The sequence below is a fragment of the Camelina sativa genome, chromosome 7 (assembly GCF_000633955.1).
Source record: "Camelina sativa cultivar DH55 chromosome 7, Cs, whole genome shotgun sequence".
NCBI classification, from domain to species: domain Eukaryota; kingdom Viridiplantae; phylum Streptophyta; class Magnoliopsida; order Brassicales; family Brassicaceae; genus Camelina; species Camelina sativa.
The window spans coordinates 7,058,937-7,081,489 of record NC_025691.1 but is presented as its reverse complement, the minus strand read 5'-3'; the positions used below and the strand labels follow the sequence as shown (position 1 = coordinate 7,081,489).

General features: G+C 35.3%; 6 protein-coding genes and 1 non-coding gene across 7 annotated transcripts in view; 5 read left to right on the top strand and 2 right to left on the bottom strand.

Moving 5' to 3' along the window:
* On the top strand, positions 534-4,414 carry LOC104700613 (probable LRR receptor-like serine/threonine-protein kinase At2g28960). The gene is made up of 13 exons (XM_010416151.2): positions 534-624; positions 717-1,254; positions 1,340-1,827; positions 1,895-2,039; positions 2,122-2,193; positions 2,281-2,352; positions 2,433-2,510; positions 2,582-2,733; positions 2,846-3,063; positions 3,158-3,284; positions 3,380-3,445; positions 3,568-3,757; positions 3,851-4,414. The coding sequence occupies exons 1-13, from the start codon at positions 534-536 to the stop codon at positions 4,260-4,262; spliced, it is 2,649 nt and encodes an 882-aa protein (XP_010414453.2). The 3' UTR covers positions 4,263-4,414.
* On the top strand, positions 4,464-6,361 carry LOC104700614 (uncharacterized protein C20orf24 homolog). Its single transcript, XM_010416152.1, has 4 exons — positions 4,464-4,762; positions 5,258-5,361; positions 5,802-5,931; positions 6,041-6,361. The coding sequence occupies exons 1-4, from the start codon at positions 4,637-4,639 to the stop codon at positions 6,077-6,079; spliced, it is 399 nt and encodes a 132-aa protein (XP_010414454.1). The 5' UTR covers positions 4,464-4,636; the 3' UTR covers positions 6,080-6,361.
* TRNAG-UCC lies at positions 6,717-6,788 on the bottom strand. Its single transcript has one exon. It is a non-coding gene; the product is annotated as a tRNA-Gly (tRNA).
* LOC104700612 (probable xyloglucan galactosyltransferase GT11) lies at positions 7,185-9,889 on the bottom strand. Its single transcript, XM_010416149.2, has 2 exons — positions 8,417-9,889; positions 7,185-8,092 (listed from the first exon to the last, which is right to left on the bottom strand). Exons 1-2 carry the CDS (start codon positions 9,766-9,768, stop codon positions 7,264-7,266), a joined length of 2,181 nt encoding a protein of 726 aa, XP_010414451.2. The 5' UTR covers positions 9,769-9,889; the 3' UTR covers positions 7,185-7,263.
* On the top strand, positions 11,428-12,093 carry LOC104700611 (putative defensin-like protein 170). Its single transcript, XM_010416148.2, has 2 exons — positions 11,428-11,575; positions 11,841-12,093. The coding sequence occupies exons 1-2, from the start codon at positions 11,515-11,517 to the stop codon at positions 12,014-12,016; spliced, it is 237 nt and encodes a 78-aa protein (XP_010414450.1). The 5' UTR covers positions 11,428-11,514; the 3' UTR covers positions 12,017-12,093.
* On the top strand, positions 14,097-17,011 carry LOC104700610 (RHOMBOID-like protein 1). Its single transcript, XM_010416147.2, has 7 exons — positions 14,097-14,659; positions 15,033-15,172; positions 15,395-15,558; positions 15,705-15,868; positions 15,961-16,220; positions 16,319-16,445; positions 16,695-17,011. The coding sequence occupies exons 1-7, from the start codon at positions 14,477-14,479 to the stop codon at positions 16,815-16,817; spliced, it is 1,161 nt and encodes a 386-aa protein (XP_010414449.1). The 5' UTR covers positions 14,097-14,476; the 3' UTR covers positions 16,818-17,011.
* LOC104700609 (scarecrow-like protein 33) overlaps positions 19,878-22,553 on the top strand; it is a 6,450-nt gene continuing 3,774 nt past the window's right edge. The window contains exons 1-3 of the mRNA XM_010416146.2: positions 19,878-19,988; positions 20,193-20,733; positions 21,131-22,548. Of these exons, the coding sequence (XP_010414448.1) occupies positions 20,208-20,733; positions 21,131-22,548 (1,944 nt within the window). The 5' untranslated portion in view covers positions 19,878-19,988; positions 20,193-20,207. The remainder of the gene's footprint in view (positions 19,989-20,192; positions 20,734-21,130; positions 22,549-22,553) is intronic.

Here is a 22,553-nt window from a genome sequence, read left to right as displayed (position 1 = left end):
TAAAGAGTAAAGACTCCATTTTTATATTCTTCATCTTCACCTTTCTGCGTTGGAGTGGCTATTTCATTCGTGATATGATATGCGTCAACGTATAAAAAATTGTTTCTGAGAAATTTTGGTTCGTTCTGAAAACACTATTTTGAAAGATGATGCTGGATATTGAACTGAAAAACTTAATTATTATCAGTTGCATAAAAGTTACACAGTAAGCTATTAGAAATTGAAAATACGCGTCTTTGGGGTTGAAATACACACATCTTGTGTCCACATTGTTCAAATTTCATGTTATTGTTTTTGTACACTCCAAATAATCATAAAATTGCCACAAACTTAATAACCCATAGAGGAATAAAAGTTGTAAGCACGTCGTGATCATGGTGACCAAATATCACAGTTGTTTATGTTCTGTCAACAATATTTTCATAATCATAAGTCAAAAGTCAACCATCAACCTTAATCCTTTGACTTACAAAATGAACAAGGAATATATCAGACAGGCGATATCTGTCTTCTTTTCATAAGCTCCTCAAAATATGGAGAGTCTTCAAGAACTTTTGCTAGCTCTGATCATTGTGGCCTTTGCCACTACCAAACATCTAATTCAAGCTCAGCCTGATCCGAAAGGTACACTCTTTCAAACACTTTTAAAACACATCTAATTCTCTTTTTTTGTTTTTCGATATATTTGACATGATCCCTTTGTCGCCTCTTCCCAGAATTCATCAACTTAGATTGCGGTTTACACCCCGCGGCATCTCCTTATACCGAACCATTAACCACATTAACATACACATCCGACGCCAACTTCACCCAAGGTGGTAAAAGTGGTAGGGTCCAAAAGGTTTGGGAAGAAGCCTATAAGCCATTCACAGTTCTAAGATATTTTCCAGATGGAATACGAAACTGCTATAATCTAAAAGTCACTTCAGGCACAAAATATCTTATCAAAGCTCTCTTCCTCTATGGAAACTACGACGGGCTCAACAGTGGCCCTATATTCGATATGTATCTGGGTCCTAACATATGGACAACAGTCGATTTAAAAAGCTCTATACTTTCTCGAACAGAAGAGATCATACACATCGCAAAGTCGAGCTCTTTGCAGATTTGTCTTGTTAAAACAGGGAAGACTACACCAATCATCTCAGCTTTGGAACTAAGACCTTTGAGAGATGACACTTACATCACTACAAATGGCTCCTTGAAGCTCTTAAAACGCTATTATGCTAGCGATTTGTTTGGTCCATCTATTCGGTAATTTAAATTTTCTTACGTTACAAGCAACAGAAGCTTGTAAAAGGGGCAACTGGCTTTTAACAATTTTTGTTTACCGTTTCAGGTATCCTTCAGATATATATGATCGTGAATGGAAGCCAGTAAGTCTTTCTTTTGGGCTAAATTTTGTAAACACAAGTCTCAATGTAAACTCTTCTTCTCCTTATGAGCTACCACAAGAAGTGATTTCAAAGGCAGTCATTAACAAAAACGTGACTGAGACGTTATCTTTCGACTGGTATGTCAATAACCGCGAGGATCAAGCTTTCATATACCTTCATTTTGCTGAGATTCAAACACTTAGAGAAAATGACACAAGAGAGTTCGACATTATATGGAAAGGAAACGACGGAAACATTACAAACGCAGCTTATCGCCCTCCGAAGTTACAACTAGAAACTTTATACAACACATCACCTATGAAATGTAGGTTTATGCAATGTACAGTGGAGCTTGTTAAGACTAAGAGCTCAACTCTCCCACCAATGGTCAATGCTATGGAAGCTTACCAAATTATTGAGTTTCCAGATGCAGAAACTAATCCTGAGGATGGTTAGTCAATCATCACTAGTATTTATAAATATGTTTCTTTATATTATAATTTTGGTTTTCTTGTTAGTTGCTGCGGTCCAAAATGTTCGAGCTACTTATGAATTGAGTAAAATCGACTGGCAAGGAGATCCATGCGTTCCTCTATTGTTCAAATGGGAGGGTATAAATTGCAGCTACACAAATACTTCTATTCGACCAAGAATCATTTCCTTGTAAGACTATTTATTTACAGATTTCATTTAAAAGAATTAGTGTTAAGATCTTTAAAAATGTGTGTGTTCTGTTTTCAACCAGAGACTTATCATCAAGTGGACTAAAGGGGGCTATAACACCTAGCATACAAAATCTAACCCAACTACAAGAACTGTGAGATAACAATATCCATTAAACTGCATTTATTGTGTTATAAGCTTTTAGATTGCTTCTTCATTGTTTATCTTAATCGACTGGTAGGGACTTATCGAACAACAACCTAAGTGGAGGAGTGCCTGAATTTTTAGCCAACATGGAATCATTGTTGATCATGTGAGTTTATTTCTTGGTGAACAATCAATGATCATATGTTTTCATCATATATATAATAATGTTCTTCTCTGTTTTGACAGAAACTTGGGTTGGAATAGCTTAACCGGTTCAATTCCTCAAGCCCTTCGTGACAGAGAAAAGAAAGGGCTAAAATTGGTGTAAGTTTCTTCTCCCTAACCGTTTTTGTTCCTGATGATTTTGCGTGTTCAGTACCATTCTTGTTCCGTAGTGTTCAAGGAAACCCAAATCTATGTCTCTCCGACTCATGCAAGAACAAGAAAATCCTAGTACCGGTTTTGGCATCGGTAGCTTCAGTGGCGGCTCTTATCGCCTTACTGGCTCTCATTTTTATTTTGAGAAAGAAAAAGCAATTATCAAAAGGTATAAAGATAAATAGATTCATCAATCAAGAAGCACACAAAGGCTTAATATATACTCTATTGAGTTTCATGGTATATAATAATGGCATTGCTTATTATTTTTCTCTATACAGCTGCTACAAGAGAGTTACCAAGAAAGTCATCGATCTTTGCGAAAAAGAAAAAGTTCACTTACTCGGAAGTGGTGGAGCTTACAGAAAACTTCAAAAGAGTTCTTGGGGAAGGAGGTTTTGGCGTTGTCTACCACGGTTCTTTGAGTGATACCGAACCAGTAGCTGTTAAAGTTCTCTCCGAATCATCAGTTCAAGGCTATAAAGAATTTAAGGCAGAGGTATGTTACATTCTTGCACTTGTTTGAATATTGAAAAATCTGGTTTCAATGTGTTATTGAGAGATTTATTTATATGAAATGAACAAAAAAAAAGGTGGAGCTTCTTCTAAGAGTTCATCACATAAACTTGGTAAGCCTTGTTGGCTACTGTGATGAAGGAGGACATTTAGCACTTATCTACGAGTACATGGCTAATGGAGACCTTAAACAACATTTATCAGGTAAACAATTAATACAAGACATGTCTGTATCTTCATCTTTGAATCAATAATGTTTCTGTCTTTAACTTGAAAGGATTTAGCATTTTCATTTACAGGAGACTCTTCTGGACCTACTTTGAAATGGGCTAGTAGACTAAAAATTGCTATCGAGGCGGCTCAAGGTTAGTTCTTGCTAACTTCATAATATTTCAAAGACATTATGAAACTTATACATTCCAATTCCGTTTTGGCCTACCGTACCATAAAATAATCACTCAACATGGATATGAGATTTTGTCCATAGGTTTAGAATACTTGCATGTTGGGTGTGAGCCGCCAATGGTTCATAGAGATGTCAAAAGTACGAATATACTATTAGACGATCGTTTCGAGGCCAAACTTGCGGATTTTGGACTTTCAAGATCATTTGCGGTAGGAGCTGAGACTCAAGTGGCAACAGTTGTTGCGGGTACACCAGGATATCTTGATCCAGAGTGAGTTCTCTGGTTCATAGACAACTATATAGTGTTACTTCAACTTTAATATTTGTCACTAAAAGTTCCATTAAACATTAAAACTTTTTGCAGATATTACCTAACAAATTGGTTAAACGAGAAGAGCGATGTCTACAGTTTCGGCATAGTACTACTAGAAATCATTACAAATCGAGCAGTGATTGAGCTAACAAGAGAAAAAGCTCATATAGCAGAATGGGTAAAGATTCTTATAAGCAGAGGAGACATCGAAAAAATCGTCGACCCAAACCTTGCTGGAGATTACAACTCAAACACAATCTGGAGGATACTTGAGCTAGCAATGTCATGCGTGAGTCACTCTTCATCCGATAGACCAACCATGTCCAAAGTTGTTAACATACTTAAAGAGTGTTTGGTCTCTGAGAAGTCAAGAACAGGAGAGATTCATCAAGATGATGGTGACTCAAAGAACTCAGACTTGACTATAAACTTCGGAACCGAAGTTACCCCTATTGCACGCTAAAATAACGAAGTGCTCTGATCTATTTGCTTAGATGTTTTGTGTCTAATTCCAAATTTGCAAGACAACAAAACTCCAAAATGTTTTTTTCTTTTTTTCCTTTTTTAGTATTTAATTTTTGTTTTTTTACAGCTCCATTATTGTCACGTGCGTGGCACAGAAACTGGATAAATTTATAAAAATAAAAAATTGTTTTTTTTTTCCAGTGGTGAGATCTAAATCAGAGAGAATTCAGAACTCATACAAGAAACTTAGAAATCAAATCACACAGTAAGAAGCAAGAACCCTAGAATCTGAGGAGGGTTTTGAGTTTTAAACACTAAAAAACTGATCTTGTGAACTGGGTGGGGTTTTTGAATCGGATCTGAAAGAAAAATATGAAAGAAGGGAAAGCTTCAAAGTCGAATCATCAAGAGCAGCATGAACAGATTTATCACCAAAACGGTCACTTGGGTTCTTTCAAATTCGCCAAATTGTTTGATTCTGAAGCTTCATGGGACAAGGTACAGTCTTTTTCTTGATTTATTTATAGGTCTATTGAACCGATCGCAGAATCTGTTTAATTTTATAGTTCGTTTTGGTACATAGTGAATTTGTAGCAATTGAGGGTTTTAAAGTTTATCTCTTTCTCCTATGGGCTTAATTAGTTGTAGCAGTTGAGCTCTAAAGTTGATTTCTTTCTTCTCTGTGTGAACAATTAGTTCTAGCAAATTGAGAGCTCTAAAGTTGAAATTTTTACTTCTGTTGTAGTAGTTGAGGTGTGAAGTTGTTCTTGTTCTCTCCTGTGTGCCTTAATACTGCTCTTTTAGCCCATCTTGTACTATAAGAACTTGTTATGGAAAAAGAAAAGGAATGAATAATGTTTCCTTATTGGATTCGATTCTGATTGATTGCATCATTTGTTGGAATATTCTCTGGATAGTAAAGCGATGATGTGTGTTGGTTGATGCTTTGTTTCAAGCTGTTTTTGTTAATTTTTGGTTGTTGTGTTGGGATAGGATCAACTGGGAGATGCATTGCATTGGATAAGGCAAGTGGTTGGATTACTCTGCGGATTGGTTTGGGGAGCGATTCCTTTGGTTGGAGGCATATGGCTACTTCTGTAAGTTGTTTTCGTACTACAGTATGACTTAGAAAGAGTTAAAAATCTCCTGCCTAAACTCGAGCTAGAGTTTATAGAAATCTTTTGTGCTTAATGCATGAAATTGAATCAATTTGGCCACTATATGATATAGTCTATATCATTTGGTTTCCTTGGCTTTGTTCATATTGCTGATCAGAAAACTCTTAAAGGTCATAAGTCATAACAATGAAACAGAGCTAAAATTTACCATCAAAACACCAAGGTTCAATATCTGTTTTATCATTTATGCATTGGTTAGTTGAGAGTCTTTACTATTGAGCTAAATTTTATCTACTAGTGTTTTCGGTGACATTTAATGAGTTTGGTTTTTCTATTACAATCACACGACATAGCAGGCCGTTCGTGTTGAGATAATTTGTCTTAAACAAGTAACATCATTGATCATAACATTTTGGCAGATTTCTGGCAATCTCCTCTGGCATAGTATACGGTTACTATGCATTGATTCTAAAGATTGATGAAGAAGACTTTGGTGGTCACGCAGCTCTGCTCCAGGACGGTCTATTTGCTTCTCTAAGCTTATTCCTGGTATGTAGAGTCTCGTCCTCTCTCCCACTCTCTTTGTCTGCAATTCTCTCTATCCTCGATTTTCATACAATCTTGGTAACTGATTTGGGTGTGATGATTAACGTTTCAGCTAGCGTGGATCCTGGTGTATAGCTTGTCTAGCTTCTGATAGAGACACACTGTCTTGTGCTTTAGCTGCTCCTAAGAAGATAAGCAGAACGTACCTTTCATGGTTTCTCCGATTTAGGCTTTGCACTTCATGCTTTTGTGTTTCTGAAGATGGGAACTAGCGTTGGTAGATTTTTCTTATTTTTTGTGGTTTCCATTTGTTTCTGTTAAGTTTTATGTTTTCTCATTTTGTGTAATAAGACTGATAGTATTATTATGCAAGGATGTGTTTCTAAAACTAATTGAGTTTCTCCAAAATTTTGAATAAAAATCCTCACTGATAGTGAACAACTTCTAGCTGATTCTTGATAATATGAATTGGAACGTATGAGGGAGATGGTGTCTTTGACGAAGAGAAAAAAAGTAGGTAAACCCAAAACAATGCACAAGACAGTGTGTCTCTATCAGAAGCTAGACAACTTCTAGCTGATTCTTGATAATATGAATTGGAACGTATGAGGGAGATGGTGTCTTTGACGAAGAGAAAAAAAGTAGGTAAACCCAAAACAATGCACAAGACAGTGTGTCTCTATCAGAAGCTAGACAACTTCTAGCTGATTCTTGATAATATGAATTGGAACGTATGAGGGAGATGGTGTCTTTTACGAAGAGAAAAAAAGTAGGTAAACCCAAAACAATGCGTCTGCCGGGAGTCGTACCCGGGTCTATTGCTTGGAAGGCAATTATCCTAACCGTTGGACTACAGACGCTTCGTTGATTAATTGATCAAGATAAACAGATATTACCCTTTTACCTTGTTGATTGAGAATTGTATCTGTAGAACTACTTGTTGGTTGAGAATTTTATCATTGAATCAATAGCAATAAGTCATGTTTGAAGAGGCTCATATACAAAACGTCTCGAAATAATACTTAGGTAGGAGATTCAATTAACCGAGATTCAGAAGCTGAAATCTTATATGTCCTATCTGGACTTATGATATTAAGTGAACTTTAAAAATCACGCTAAAAAATACATCATTTACTTATGTTTTTACGATGAAGTTAGTTGAATACAATTTTGTCCAAAATTTGGTTAATCTAGCAACAGAACCTTTAAATTTCAAACAAAACCAGTTTATGAAAATAAAAGCCTCGTGACTTCTTTCTACCATCACAATCTCAACTACATGTCCTACATTCACTTCTCTCCCAATAAATTCAAAAATAAAAAAAAACAAATGAATCATGGCCTATCGAAGTAAGAATCCCACTCATGCTTCTCAACATTCCCAAACACATTATATTTCCAAGAATACTTCTCCGGGAAATCAAAAATCTCCTCGTTCCCTTCCTCAATCCTCTTCCTTAACCCCTCCACTCTTTGCAACACTCCTTCCACGGCAACATCAAACGCATCTTCAAACCTTCCCGTATCTTCACTCTTGCTCGACGGGTTAAAATACATTAGCCTCGGTATCAGCCTTATCACTTGTTCTCTCATCGCAAAAACTCTCGTCCTTGGGATCCTACTCAAAACATTCTCTATACTCACTTTACCTTCTTTCACAGTTTTCTCCGGTATGAAAACAGAATATTTCCCGATATCTTTAGGCAAATGCCAAATGTATTGCGCGTAAGCTGATCCCGGATGGAAGAAAACTGGTATGCAACCAGCCAAGATCGAGTCGAACGTAGAGCGGCGTGTGTACGAGTCACCGGGTGGCTGGAGACAGAACGTTGAGCTCAAGAAGAACTTCATGATTTGGTCAGGTTTGTAGCATTTTTGAGAACCCGAAACGCATTCAAGAAGCTTGCATTTTCTTTTGGAAGCTTTGCATTGGTCCATGATCTCGGTTCTTATGCTGTCACCGAGGTTTGGACGTGGAGCACCGACAAAGGAGAATAGGTAACGACGATTAATTCTTCTCATTCGCATTTGCCATTGGATGATCTCTGCGTAGGTTGAAGGGTGGAAATAGGTCGGGTAAGGAACCGCGAATCCGTGGTAGTTCCATGGGCTTGATTCGATTAGTAACATCGTCATGTTTCTTACTTCCGGTAAGATCATTAACCTGGCTAGGTAGATAGAGAGACACCAATGAGAAAACTTGTATGGTAAAAAAAAAAAAAAAAAGCATTCATGAGTATTTGAAGATATAATCATATACCACTTTTTAATCATGATTACACATAATTCATCAAGTTTTCATGTTTCCACGTTATTGAAATGCAATATAGTATAACTAGTAAAAGCGATCTTTTAGAACTAGTTTTTATGTGATTCATGATTAACTTATTCAACTCTTGTGTTTTCTAGAAAGTTACGTTACGGCGAATGCTTCATAACTATACTATTCATTTGACATTAGTTTAACAAATAGGATGGTGGTGTGTACCTATTGCCCCAGTCGGATTCATTCTCAGGTGTACGCATAAAGTCCCAAGTGGTGCGACCAGCCACCATGAAATGGTCTCTTCCGTTCATCCTCTTCCATTCCCGACTCTCCCTCAGCCACTTCATCAGATCAAGTGCCGCAGCATCTCTCATGGAAGGGAACGGTCCCCACAAAAACCGCATCAAGTCTAAACCCGGATAGTAAGGAACAAACACCGCGGAAGCCAGAGACGAGTCTTTAGTCAAGCACTTGTACTGCTTCATCCTGTTGTGGAATATAACTTCCAACGTGAATTGGTTTGTGGCATACCAACCAGAAACTCCCTCCACGTTTGGTAGACGTGGGCCTAAACCGAAGTTAGACGTTAACTCGCACATATCGGTCCACCTACTCAGTGTCCAGCAATTCTTGAGAAGCTCTTCGTTAAACAAAGATGGCACCTCGTGCATATACACGTATTTTTCTTTACATGGATCGTTACGTATTGTTTCCATTGGCCGTAACGTAACTTTCTGGTCTTTCTTAGGTTGGTTTCTCTTGGAGTCTACTCTGCTTTTGGCCTTGGAAGTGTTATTATTAGACGCGTAGTTTCTCTGAGTTTTTGGTTGGGATACTATCTCAGAGGTGTTGTCACCTTGGAGATCATTACTAGATCCATCATTCTCCAATTCCTTGCCTCCCTTGTTCACAAAATCATCATCATTATCGTCAACTTGCTCTTTCTTTGGTTCCACGTAGTTCTTAGACTCGAAAAAGTTTGGTTCTTTGTCGGACGATTGATGATTCTCTTGATCACTATTCTCCACTTTTGTCTCTTCATCATCATTATGACGAACCCTTTTCGTATCTGCCTCCACTCTACCCGAAGATCTCGCCTTTCGTGACTCTCGATGTCCTCTCCTTGCCCTCGATGACCGTCCACTTATTATACCCGAATCAGCTCGCTTCTTCTCGTTCTCAACTCGTTTCTTCTCGTTCTCAACCCTTTCTTTCTCGAGTTCTTCAACAAGATCAGCCACAACCTTCTTGTCTTCTGACATCTGATCAACCGGAGACGAATCGACGGAAACAGGAAGAGAGCTGTTATCAACGGAAATGTCCTCGGAGACAACGACGGGAGCTTCATCGGATTCGTTGTTCTGTGGGACGTTTTCGACAGGGAGATCGATGATGTTTTCTTGCCGGAACAATCTCTCGTGGTTATGAACGGTTTTTGCGGAAGAACTGAAAAGGTAAAGCAAGACAAGCCAGAGGAGGAAAGAGGCCATTGCAACGTACCAGAACTGGGTTCTGTACTTTGAGCTAGACTTCTCCATGGCCATCGTTCCACCTCTCCTTTTTGGTTTTCTCATGCATTAATTAACCAAATCTCACCTCCAAACGCCAAAACTTGTTGCTCGTGAAAGATCTGTTGTATTAGATTATGACAATACGGATGGATCTGTCGTAGATTTAGAAAAACTAATACGAACACTGAGAAAGAGTCCTTTTTACAGAGAGATGGTTGAGATTTAGGAGGGTGTTGAAGCGTTCAAAGGTCTAGGTTTTCTTAGTGATTAATTAATGAAATGTGGAAAGATGTATCTTTTTCGAAAACAAAAGTGTTATTCTATATATACATTTCAAAAAATAGCATTATTTCAGATTTTGTTTCCTAAATATTTTATATTTCATTCCAACTAAAAAAATTACGGCAAAATAAATTTAGAAATATAAACTATGATATATTTAACCATATTTTCTATTATGTTTTGAAGATATTCTATCTACCATTTTGTTTTCCAAAACCTGTGAATTTTCATTCTTAACTAAGAAGAACTTCGATTCACATTTATTAAAATATTATAATTAATATATATAAGCTTAATAAAAAATTTAAAATATTACGAATATATAAAATTTAAAAATTTAAAATACTATATAATATAGTTATATAGTAAATAAGTTATAAAAAAGATATGTTGGAATTAATAAAATATCATTAAAAATGTGCTAACACGGTTAAAATTTTATTTTATTATTTGCCAACAATATTAATATTATTTGACATATAAAATTATGTTGATTTAACTAAGATTGTGTAAAATAATTAAATCATAAAAAATGTGACTTAATCATAGCGTATAAATAATTTATTATGTATTTAGATCCCTTCTTTTTTGTTATAATAATTAAAAATTAAAATAGAAACTCAAACACTAAATAAAACAAACTAACTATAACAAACAAATGGTCATAAATTATATTACGGGTTAAAAAAGTTAATATAAATATTTAGCCGCACAAACGGCCAAGAAATTTAGTTATTCCTCTATTCGTAAAACATCTAATATTTAAATAACTAATACAATATAAATATAAATAACAATAAAAATTATATACATGTGGTGTACCGCTGGTTAAAATCTACTACTCCCTCCGTTTCAAACTATATGATGTTTTAACTAAAGCACGCAGATTAAGAAGTCTTTACTTTTAACAAGTTCAACCAATCATAAACAATACTGCATAATATAAAATACTAAATTAATCTAAAAGTTGCATAGAAATTTGAAAACATCTTATATTATGAAACAAAAAACTTTTTTAAAACATCTAATATTTTGAAATGGAGGGAGTAGTTAATTACATTTGGAGTGATGTAAATAATCAAAGATTCTCTCGTACATGCACCTAAATTAAAGTGCTGCCACAGAATCAGAACTTCTTAATTGCTGTCAAAAATACAAAAAGTCACTTTTTCAACAGATAAATGTGAAATATTTTTAGTTCATTATAGTCCATCTCCATCCACTCGAAGGCTAATCTCATGCAAATTAAAATCTATGTTGACGCAGAATCTAATATACTTTATACTTAAACTATATTTAATCAAGACTCTATAAACTTTTTCTTTTTGTTCTCTTTACCTAGTTTTGCGTCGGTTCATAACTGATATATGTAAGATAATTAATGATGTCAGATCCTTTTTTCTAGATTCCTTTGAACCTAATTCTATAAATAACCTTTGAGAAGTCTTCCAGTTTTTCAGATTTATCAACTTAAAGTTAAACTACTCTATTAGTAATTGATTTTATATAACAAAGAAAAAATCAGCTATGGCCAAGGCATCTTCTACATTTGTTCTTCCCATCATTTTCCTTGTTATGTTCGCCTTAGGTATATTTATGAAATATTTTGAAATTTTACAAAAATAAAATAAAATTGGGGTTTCTTCATTGACATATATAATGCTCCAGGGTTATAGTTAGTTCTTTGTTATGATTTCTTTATCTCAAGGTTACTTCAAAACCATTTCACATATGATCTACTATACTTTTTAGCTTCGGCTCTTTTGAAGTGTTGTAGTTTGATATAATTATTCCTCGTAAGTTCTACTAATGATATTTTGTTATCTAAATCTAGATCGTTTTGTTGGTTATAGTTGAACAGAATATGGGATGCATGGCAGTTCTTGGCTCGTGCGGTGTTATAACAGACTGCAGTGGGGCATGCAAGTCTAAATTTGGACAAGATACAATTAGCAGATGTGACCGCGACGGTGGTAAAGGAACATGTATTTGCAGTTATCCTTGTTCAACTGAAAAACCCCATATCTGAAGTCAGCATTTTTTCAATTTCTATAAAGTATATAATTAAAAATTAATAAAGTCAAAATCTTAAGTGTTCTGGTTTTTCATAAGCTTGTGATAAATAACTAAACTGATATCTTTGAACCGAACTAATTAAACTGAACCAGGTTATGATCATTTCGGTTTTGCTTCAGTTATTACCGCTAAACCGATCAACAGTTTTGTAAATTAAGTTCGGGTACCCGAAATATTTGGTTTGATTCGGGCAAACCGAACAGTTAATTGAAGGAAAACAAACTAACCTAACCTAAACTAGCTTTCTTCCAATGTCTTCATGGTCGGACCAGAGCCGTGCCGAGGGTCATGGAGGCCAGAGACGGTAAGAAAAAAAAAACAATTTAACTCATATAAAAAAACAAAAAATTAATGGTAACTAATATCACCTTTAAAAGAGTAGAGTCAAAAACTAAAATATTGGTTATAAAACATAACACAAATAGCAAAATATAATGATATCAAAAAAGTTAATTGTGCTAGAGAATTGCAAAAACAATGAAGAAAAAAAAACACGCTTAAGTTTGACATTAGGAATAATAAATAAATTAGATTTTTATCCTAATTTGTTATTTTGATTTTAGCTTTAAGTTATAATTTGTTTCTTTGCTTTCTTTCTTGTAAAAGCTTTGTGGTTCTATTAATTTAAAAGCATTATGTTTCTCAAATTAAGCTTATATGATTAGAAACAAAAAATGAAGACCGTAGGCCAAAGTTTCTTTTTTTGCCTCATAGGCACGGCTCTGGGTCGGACGGGCCTTTTCTGTAGTTTCTCCGCTTCCTATTCTTCTCCTTCTTTCTATTTTTCTTCTTGTTTATCTCTGGTCGGATTTCCTCTTTTTCTTCCGACGGATCTTTTCTTTTTCTTCTCCATCTTTACCAGATCAAGCAACGTCATATGTGAAACTACTAATTTTGCGATGCAAGTAGCTAGGATCACTAATTAAAAAAAAAATGCAATATTAATAGCACAGTATAAATGCTATGTTAAGATATACTGTAATAGCGTTTGCTTGTGCGCTATTTTATGTCCCGCAATAATAGATATTTATGTTTAGAATAGATAGAAGTTTATGTTCTGCTATTTCAATAGTGTGTTACATCGATGTAACACGGATAACTTCATATCCTCTAGACTTCTTTTTCTTGCTTCTTCTTCTTCGTCCTCCTTAGTATATTTGTTGTTTGTATAGAAAACTTGCCTTAAGTGGTTGAATCTATAGACGAAAAAACTGCTTAGCAGTGTTCACAAATGATCAATTTTGTAATGTAAAAAAAATGATATATTTGATCTCTTATGTATAGAAAATGTATTATTTAATTAAAAAGAAATTAAAGAAATTTCTAATTATTTATGGAAAATTAATTTTTTTGAGTATAAAAGGTTATGTATATTATACATACTGAATCAGTTTTAAAGATAACTTTTCTTTATAGAGTTTTTATGATATGATGATGAGAGTGACATGGATAGTTATATAATATGATTATCTCTACCGTTTCAAGATCTTGTCTATAATAATTATTTCTTAACTAGATTTAGATCCGCGGTACACCGCGAGACAAAATTTAAATTATTATATTATTTTTGATAATAATTTTGATTTAGATATTTGATTTTTTTAATTTTTCAACTATTAAATTTTATATCTAAATCATATGCTATTTTTGTTTGTTTGACGTATATGTAATTATTATTTTTGTTTGGAAATTTATCAAATAAAATTAGATGTTATAAATTTGGAAAGTGTTAATATGTATGATAATTTGTAGTCCATATAATAAAATCTCTATATAATTTGTAAGTTAATTAATTCCAAACTATGATTACAAATCTATACAGATAAATTAATAGTTTGAATATTAGTTTCATAGTTTAAATTTTAAACCGGCCATGTTAGATCCATTCCGCAACGGGTGTTAGTTTTGTAATACCACTAATTATTGCGATTATTTTAACATGTTTGACGGTTTTATAAGCTAAGTCAAAATTTTAACGTTTAGATTCGAAGGTAAGGAACATATTTTCTGAATTTACAAGAAACAGAAAGGAATAATTTCTATTTTCAACTCTACTATACTATATAAGTATATAACCAATATACAAACTATATAATATACTAATCATCATGTGATTAACCAACAAAGCTACTGTTGCGCAATTAACATTCGAATCTTCTAACTCATGTGTGATTTAAATCAAAATTAAAAAAAACTATATATTATACATAAAAAATTAATTACATGTTTCCTAAATTATAGAGAATTGTCTTAAATCCAATCTAATTAGCGTCTTCACAAGGAAATGCCTCAAAAGAGGAAAGACGATTGATTCATCTCTTCTTCACCTTTGTCTTCTTTACAATACAACAACAACAATGTCATAAAAGTTTGATCCTTTGTTTCTCTTTTAGATTTGGGTTTTTTTTCGTAAATGGCTCGCGATCGGCGGGAAGGTCTGGAGATTAAGGTGGTGAATCCAACGGCGGCGGCGGCGATGGGTAACGCGTCTGCGGAAACGTCTCGGACTCGGAGGCAGCAGCAACAGAGAGCTTCGTTCGCAGAGTTTAGGCCGTTTAAGCTTTGGTTTCCATGGCTAGTTCCAGCAATCGTGGTGNAAAAAAAATTAATTACATGTTTCCTAAATAATAGATAATTGTCTTAACATCCAATCTAATTAGCGTCTTCACAAGGAAATGCCTCAAAAGAGGAAAGACGATTGATTCATCTCTTCACCTTGGTCTTCTTTACAATACACAACAACAACAATGTCATTAAAAGTTTGATCCTTTTGTTTCTCTTTTAGATTTTCGTAAATGGCTCGCGATCGGCGGGAAGGTCTGGAGATTAAGGTGGTGAATCCACCGACGGCGGCGATGGGTAATAATAACGCGTCTGCGGAAACGTCTCGGAGGCAGCAGAGAGCTTCGTTCGCAGAGTTTAGGCCGTTTAAGCTTTGGTTTCCATGGCTAGTTCCAGCAATCGTGGTGGCTAACATTGCCCTTTTCGCCATTTCGATGTTTATTAACAATTGTCCTAAGAACTCGCCTAATTGCTCAGCTAGGTTTCTTGGGAGATTTGCTTTTCAGCCTATGAAAGAGAATCCTCTTCTGGGTCCTTCTTCTTTGACGTGGGTAACCTTAAAGCTCTCATCTTTTTTTTATTTTATTTATTCCGAGAAAAGATTCCACATTTTTTTAGACCTTGGTCGTTCAGATTCGTGTGTTCTGAGTTTTGTAAAAGGTTCAAGTTTGTGACAATGCTACTCATTTCTTAGATCTATCTTTAGAGTTTGGAGATGAGTTAAAGAGTGTGTTACAATGATGTGTTGTTTTTTTATTATATATACCAGATTGGAGAAGATGGGGGCTTTAGATGTATCAATGGTGGTTCATAAACATCAGGTGTGGCGCTTGTTCACTTGTATATGGCTACATGCTGGGGTTTTTCATGTTCTTGCCAACATGTTGAGTCTTATCTTCATTGGTATCCGGCTTGAGCAAGAATTTGGATTTGGTATGCAACTTTATGTTTTCTCAGTCTTTTATCTTTATAAGAGGATGAATCTTTTATGAGTTTTTATCTTTGAGTCAAATTGTGTATGGTTGTTGCTGAAGACTGCTCTTATTGAAACTTTGAGTTGATGTTTCTTTCTTCGACAGTGCGCATTGGATTGCTCTATATGATATCTGGATTTGGTGGAAGTTTGTTATCTTCTCTCTATAACAGGGCTGGTATATCTGTTGGTGCCTCTGGAGCATTATTTGGCTTGCTTGGTGCTATGCTTTCAGAGCTCCTTACTAACTGGACCATTTACGCAAATAAGGTATAGCCATATAGAAGATTAAAAACTTCTAGTTTCTCCCATCCATGATTGATATGTGTAAAAGGAGGTTCATTGGCTTTCTCCATTTGCAGTTTGCAGCTCTTTTGACTCTCATCTTCATCATAGCCATTAATTTAGCAGTAGGTATTCTTCCACATGTAGACAACTTTGCCCATCTTGGAGGATTCACGTCCGGGTTTCTTCTAGGCTTTGTTTTCTTGATCCGTCCTCAGTATGGATACTTCAACCAAAGGAACAATCCTCGGGGTTATGCTCCACCGTCTGCTAAATCCAAACACAAGCCATACCAATATGTGCTCTGGATCACCTCTTTAATACTACTGATAGCTGGGTATGCTTCTCGTTCTTTTACCATGAATCTAACTACAAAATGAATTACAAATCCCAGTAGTCATTTCTTTGATGCAAATTTATGAAACTTGGTGTCAGATATACCGTTGGACTCGTAGTGCTTCTTGGAGGGACAGATTTGAACAAGTATTGTTCGTGGTGCCATTATCTCAGCTGTATTCCTACGTCGCTATGGAGCTGTAAATCTCAAAATGTCTACTGTGAGGTAAAAACTACTTATGCTCTCCATATACATATCCAGTTTGATCCTGCGTTTCTTCTTCTGTACTTATCGTTTATTGTTAATAGTTAATACTTAATAGAAGACTCTAATCTTTTTGTGTGACCATCAAAAACCAAGGTTTTAGACTAGATATAAACTAGACAGGCATTGCAGAAGTGTAGAAGATAGAACAGTCGTTCTCATTGTTGTTTTCGAGTTTATAAAACTGAGAGTGTTGTGGAATTGGTGCAGTCGAGCCAAATTGGGCAGCAGATGAACTTGACATGTATCGCAAATGGGAGAACGGAGATGTACAACCTCTCTTACGATAACCAGTCTCGGATTCAGCAGTTGTGTTCCCAACTATGCCGCTGATACCACTAAACTTCTAATTTTTTATACTCTGTAGAAAGTTAGGAAATGTCTTGAGGAAGAGAAAGATTGTTCATTTAACATGATCATGCACTTGTGGATTCTTCTTTCTGATCATTGTTTGGTTCCACCTTCTTGATTTATTGCGCATATGTATGGACCATCGTCTCTATAGTGAAAACTTAGATGAAGAGAAAGTTGAACAAAGTTTTTGTTCTATAACATTTTAATTCTTAATCAAGATGTTTAATTTCATCTAAATTCTATTTTTATATACAATAAAAAAAATTAATTAGCTGTATTTAAAACCATTTCTTTATTGAATTAAAATAAATTAGTAAAATAATTAGGTCAAATGATAAATGTAATTTATTGGTAAAAGCAAATTATATAATGGTATACAGTTATCATTTGCAACTTTTGAGTTTTCCACTAAGGTACGGAGATGCAAATTATATAATTAAGGAAAGTTTACTCTAATAGCTCTTAGAAAAGTTAAGAAATGACTAGATTGTCATTTTTTTTTTGCAAAATTTTAGTGGCATATGAACCCTTTGGAAGGTGTGTTAGGAAAAAATAAATTACAAGTGTGCCACTAAAAAGTGATGCCACGTATCTGTGTTTTACACAACTGTTTAAAGTTATTGGAGAGAAAAACTTCCGCTCATATAATCTAATTAGCGGTAGATATATTTTTTCCGACAGAGTTATATAAATATTGGCAGATTTATTCGATAGAGTTTTATAATTAAGTAGATTAATTTGGCAGAGAAATATTAGTGATGGCAGACATAAAAAAGCTGGCAGAGTTATGGTTATCAGTAGATATATTGGATAAATATATTGTAATGATGATAGAATTAACCTTTTTTATAGAGATATTAGTACAATGGTAATATATATGATAGGCTTATGTCGAGTAGTAGTTTTGTTTGACAGATTTATATAGTCATTATGGTAGACATATACACTGAAATAGATTTATATGACAGATATAGTTAAACGTGATGGTAGATATTTCCATACGGATAGACATAATTAAAAGCGATAAAGTTATGAGTTAATGAAGTGGTAGACATATTTGTTACTGAAATAACAAAAGTTAAGTAGAGTTAAACATATAGACGTGATAGAGTTAATTGGTTTGACAGATTTATACTATTGCTGTTTTAGGTAAACATGTTGTGTTTCTTTTAATATTGGGTTTATATACTATCTTAATTTATAGTAATATTTTAAAACAAAGTAGTGCAGTGGTTAAAGTCTTTTATAAATGTGTTTCATGACTATGGTTCGAAGCTTAGCGGTTGCCAAACATTGATTTTTTATAGCGAATTTTGGCTTGGTCGCAGCGTCAATGCCGGAACAAGTTCAGATTAGCTGGCTTCGCCGAATTATTTACTGAAAAAATTCAAAAACCTCCTCCTTTGAAGCCACCGTTCCAAAGATTTGAAAGTTAGTTCGAGTGGAGGAGACCTAAACCTAGGCAGCTCAAACCAATTCACCACCCACCGTAAGAACTAAGAGCCAAGGATGGCTAAGGCCTAAGGATTGACAAGCCATGTAATGTTCTGAGGATTGGAAGAAGAAGAGACGATAGTAGAAACAAATGCCATCTAAATTTTAGATCTTTAAATTTAAACAAAATAAATTCACACAAAGGTCCACTGGAGATATAACAAGACAAAGCCAACAATCGGTGTTGACAAAACCACCGATGTCGGAAATATAGCTGGCCGTCAATGTTAACGGAGCGAAGATCAACCATAGACAAAACAAGATAAAAGTGATTTTTTTACTTTTTATTTGTTATTTATTTATTTTTCAATTGTAATGGCATGATAGTAAATAACAAAAAAACAAAATGCTTTATAATTTTTTTCAACTTATATGTGTTATTTGAGTAAAAGTTTGGTTAGATGTGCTATTAGAGTAAACTGGCAACTTTTATGTGTTGTTTGAGTAATTTTCTCTATAATTAATTCAAAAGTTGAAATTGATATACCTAAATGTGTCTAATCATATTTTTAGTGTCTTATACGTATATGGTTAGTGCGAATATGAAAAACTCTAGTACCATCTTACTTCTTTTAAAAAAAAAAATAACATATATGCGTGTTTAAATTTACATGATATCTCACTAAGTGACCACCACCTATCTTTTTAAATACAAGTGGATAACTATACAAAATATAAACTATTTTTAAAAGGTAGTCTGCCCTTTGTATGTGCGTGCACAAAGTAAAATTAAATAGTTGACCTAAAAAAAAGAGTAAAATTAAATAATTATAAGGTAATTTTTTTATATAAACAAAAATATAAGTTTGTTATGGATAATACTGTATTAAACAATAAAATAGTTTTAAAAAGTATTGTTATGTGGTGTAATTCAGTAATTGTTTAGATTCGTATGGTCCTTACCTACATCATACTATTATAGTAGTCAAAATATATATTTTTTAAAAATGATTGGTGGCATGAAATAAATAAAAAGCAAGTTAACCAAATAAAAAAAAAGTCTCCACTTTATGTCACCGATCCAATCCTCAAATTAGTTTTAGAGTATTATAAATTAACTCTTATGTACTCTTACGTAGGTTTAACTTTAATGCCAACTTTATACTGATCACATATATTGTTTTACCCTTTATTCTTTAGGTCTATCACATTCACACCTAACCTATTTCAATGTTAGGTCGGTCGGTGAATTCCACCCATTATATTCTCTAGGAGACTAGGACGAGTACCACAAAATTTCACATAAATTTACAGTCGTTATTTACTCATCGTTTTTGTAACGGTGTCATCATTTGATGTTCCATTTATACAGACTCGAGATTTTACACTAAACTTGCCAAATCTGGTTGGCACCATACTGCAGAGTTGTATGATTTGTTACGGATTTATAAATTCAGACAGAGTACGTCCAAAATGGCCAAGGAAGTTTCATGACCCGAGTGGGATTTATGATTCATATAATAAAGAGGACAAAAGTAGTGATTAAAATAATTGAAATAAAAATTGTATCTTTCATCTACTTATTATTCTTCTTCTATAGTTTTTTTATACATAAACAAATACTTAGTCTCCACCACTTACACAGATCATTGCCTCCAACACAAACGTTTCTTCTTCCATAGCATATCTGAATCGGCGCATCTTAATCCCAAACAGGTATGCTTTCCAAATTGTTTCTTACCAGAGAAAAATCCTCACTTTCTTTGTGATTAGATTCTATCTGTTTTCTTGTGGTTACTAATCTTGATTAGGGACAAGAAAGCAAAGAGATTCAACCTTTAAACACAGGGTTCTTTGTGTGTCGGAGACTAGTAAGATAATAAGGATTTTTTTTGTGTTTTCTTGTGGAACAATTCTTAGGGTTTATTAAGGTTCATGGGTTCTTACTCAGCTGGCTTCCCTGAATCTTTGGACTGGTTTGATTTTCCCGGTTTAGGAAATGGATTATATCTAAATGATCAACCTTTGTTAGATACTGGATGTGTTCCTCCTCTTCCTCCAGAGCCGCCATCATATTCTCAACAGAATCTTGCTTCTGCGGACGCTGATTTCTCTGATTCGGTTCTGAAATACATAAGCCAAGTGCTTATGGAAGAAGACATGGAAGACAAGCCTTGTATGTTTCATGATGCTTTGTCTCTTCAAGCAGCTGAGAAATCTCTCTATGAAGCTCTAGGCGAAAAGTACCCGGGAGATTATGATTCCTCTCAGCCTCTGATTACTACTACTAGACCTGCTCCATTGGTTAGTAGCCCTGGTGGTTCTTCTTATACTTCAAGCATCACAACCACTTCCTCTGATTCACAATGGAGTTTTGATTGTTTGGAGAATAATAGGCCTTCTTCTTGGTTGCAGACACCGATTCCGAATAACTTTGTTTTCCAGTCCACTTCTACGAGATCTAGTCCAAGNTTCTCAACAGAATCTTGCTTCTGCGGATGCTGAATTCTCTGATTCGGTTCTGAATCACATAAGCCAAGTGCTTATGGAAGAAGACATGGAAGACAAGCCTTGTATGTTTCATGATGCTTTGTCTCTTCAAGCAGCTGAGAAATCTCTCTATGAAGCTCTAGGCGAAAAGTACCCGGGAGATTATGATTCCTCTCAGCCTCTGATTACTACTACTAGACCTGCTCCATTGGTTAGTAGCCCTGGTGGTTCTTCTTATACTTCAAGCATCACAACCACTTCCTCTGATTCACAATGGAGTTTTGATTGTTTGGAGAATAATAGGCCTTCTTCTTGGTTGCAGACACCGATTCCGAATAACTTTGTTTTCCAGTCCACTTCTACGAGATCTAGTCCAAGTCCACAGTCTGTTGTTTTCGGGTCAGGTCTTAGTAATGATTTGGTTTCTAATATGTTTAACGATAAGGACATGGCGTTACAGTTCAAGAAAGGGATGGAGGAAGCTAGTAAGTTCCTTCCTAAGAGTTCTCAGTTGGTTATCGATGTTGAAAATTACATCCCGGCTTTGGGATCCAAGGAGAAGAACAACTCTGTTCCTTACAGATTGACGGGGAAGAAAAGCCAGTTGCGTGAAGATGAAGATTCTGATGAAGAAAGAAGTAAGAAGCAAGCAGCTGTTTATGTTGATGAAGCTGAGCTGACTGAGATGTTTGACAAGGTTCTGATATTTGGCGAGCCTAAGGAACCACCAGTATGCATTCTTCAGGAGAGTTTTCAGAAGGAACCAGAGAAAGCTTCATCGGTTAGTAAGAGTCATAAAGGCGAGAAACCAGCGGCTAATGATAAAGAAACACCTGATCTAAGGACCATGTTGGTCTCTTGTGCTCAAGCAGTCTCGATTAATGATCGTAGAACTGCTGACGATCTGTTAACTCGGATTAGGCAATACTCTTCATCTTACGGCGATGGGACAGAGAGATTGGCTCATTACTTCGCTAACAGTCTTGAAGCACGGTTGGCTGGGATAGGTACGCAGGTTTATACCGCCTTGTCTTCCAAGAAAACATCTGCTTCGGACATGTTGAAAGCTTACCAGACATACATATCTGTCTGCCCGTTCAAGAAAATCGCAATCATATTCGCTAACCACAGTATCATGCGGTTGGCTTCTACTGCCAATGCCAAAACCATCCACATCATTGATTTTGGGATATCTTATGGTTTTCAGTGGCCTTCTCTGATTCATCGACTTGCTTGGAGACGTGGTTCATCCTGTAAGCTTAGGATAACCGGTATAGAGTTGCCTCAACGTGGTTTTAGACCAGCTGAGGGAGTTATTGAGACGGGTCGTCGGTTGGCTAAGTATTGTCAGAAGTTCAATATACCGTTTGAGTACAATGCGATTGCGCAGAAATGGGATACAATCAAGTTGGAGGACTTGAAGCTAAAAGAAGGCGAGTTTGTAGCTGTTAACTCGTTGTTTCGGTTTAGGAACCTTCTAGATGAGACCGTGGCAGTGCACAGCCCGAGAGATGCGGTTCTGAAGCTGATAAGGAAGATTAAACCAGACGTGTTCATGCCCGCGATCCTCAGCGGATCTTACAATGCGCCGTTCTTTGTCACGAGGTTTAGGGAAGTTCTGTTTCATTACTCATCTCTGTTTGACATGTGTGACACGAACCTGACACGAGATGATCCAATGAGGGTAATGTTTGAGAAAGAGTTCTACGGGAGGGAGATCATGAACGTGGTGGCTTGCGAGGGGACAGAGAGAGTGGAGAGGCCAGAGAGTTATAAGCAGTGGCAGGCGAG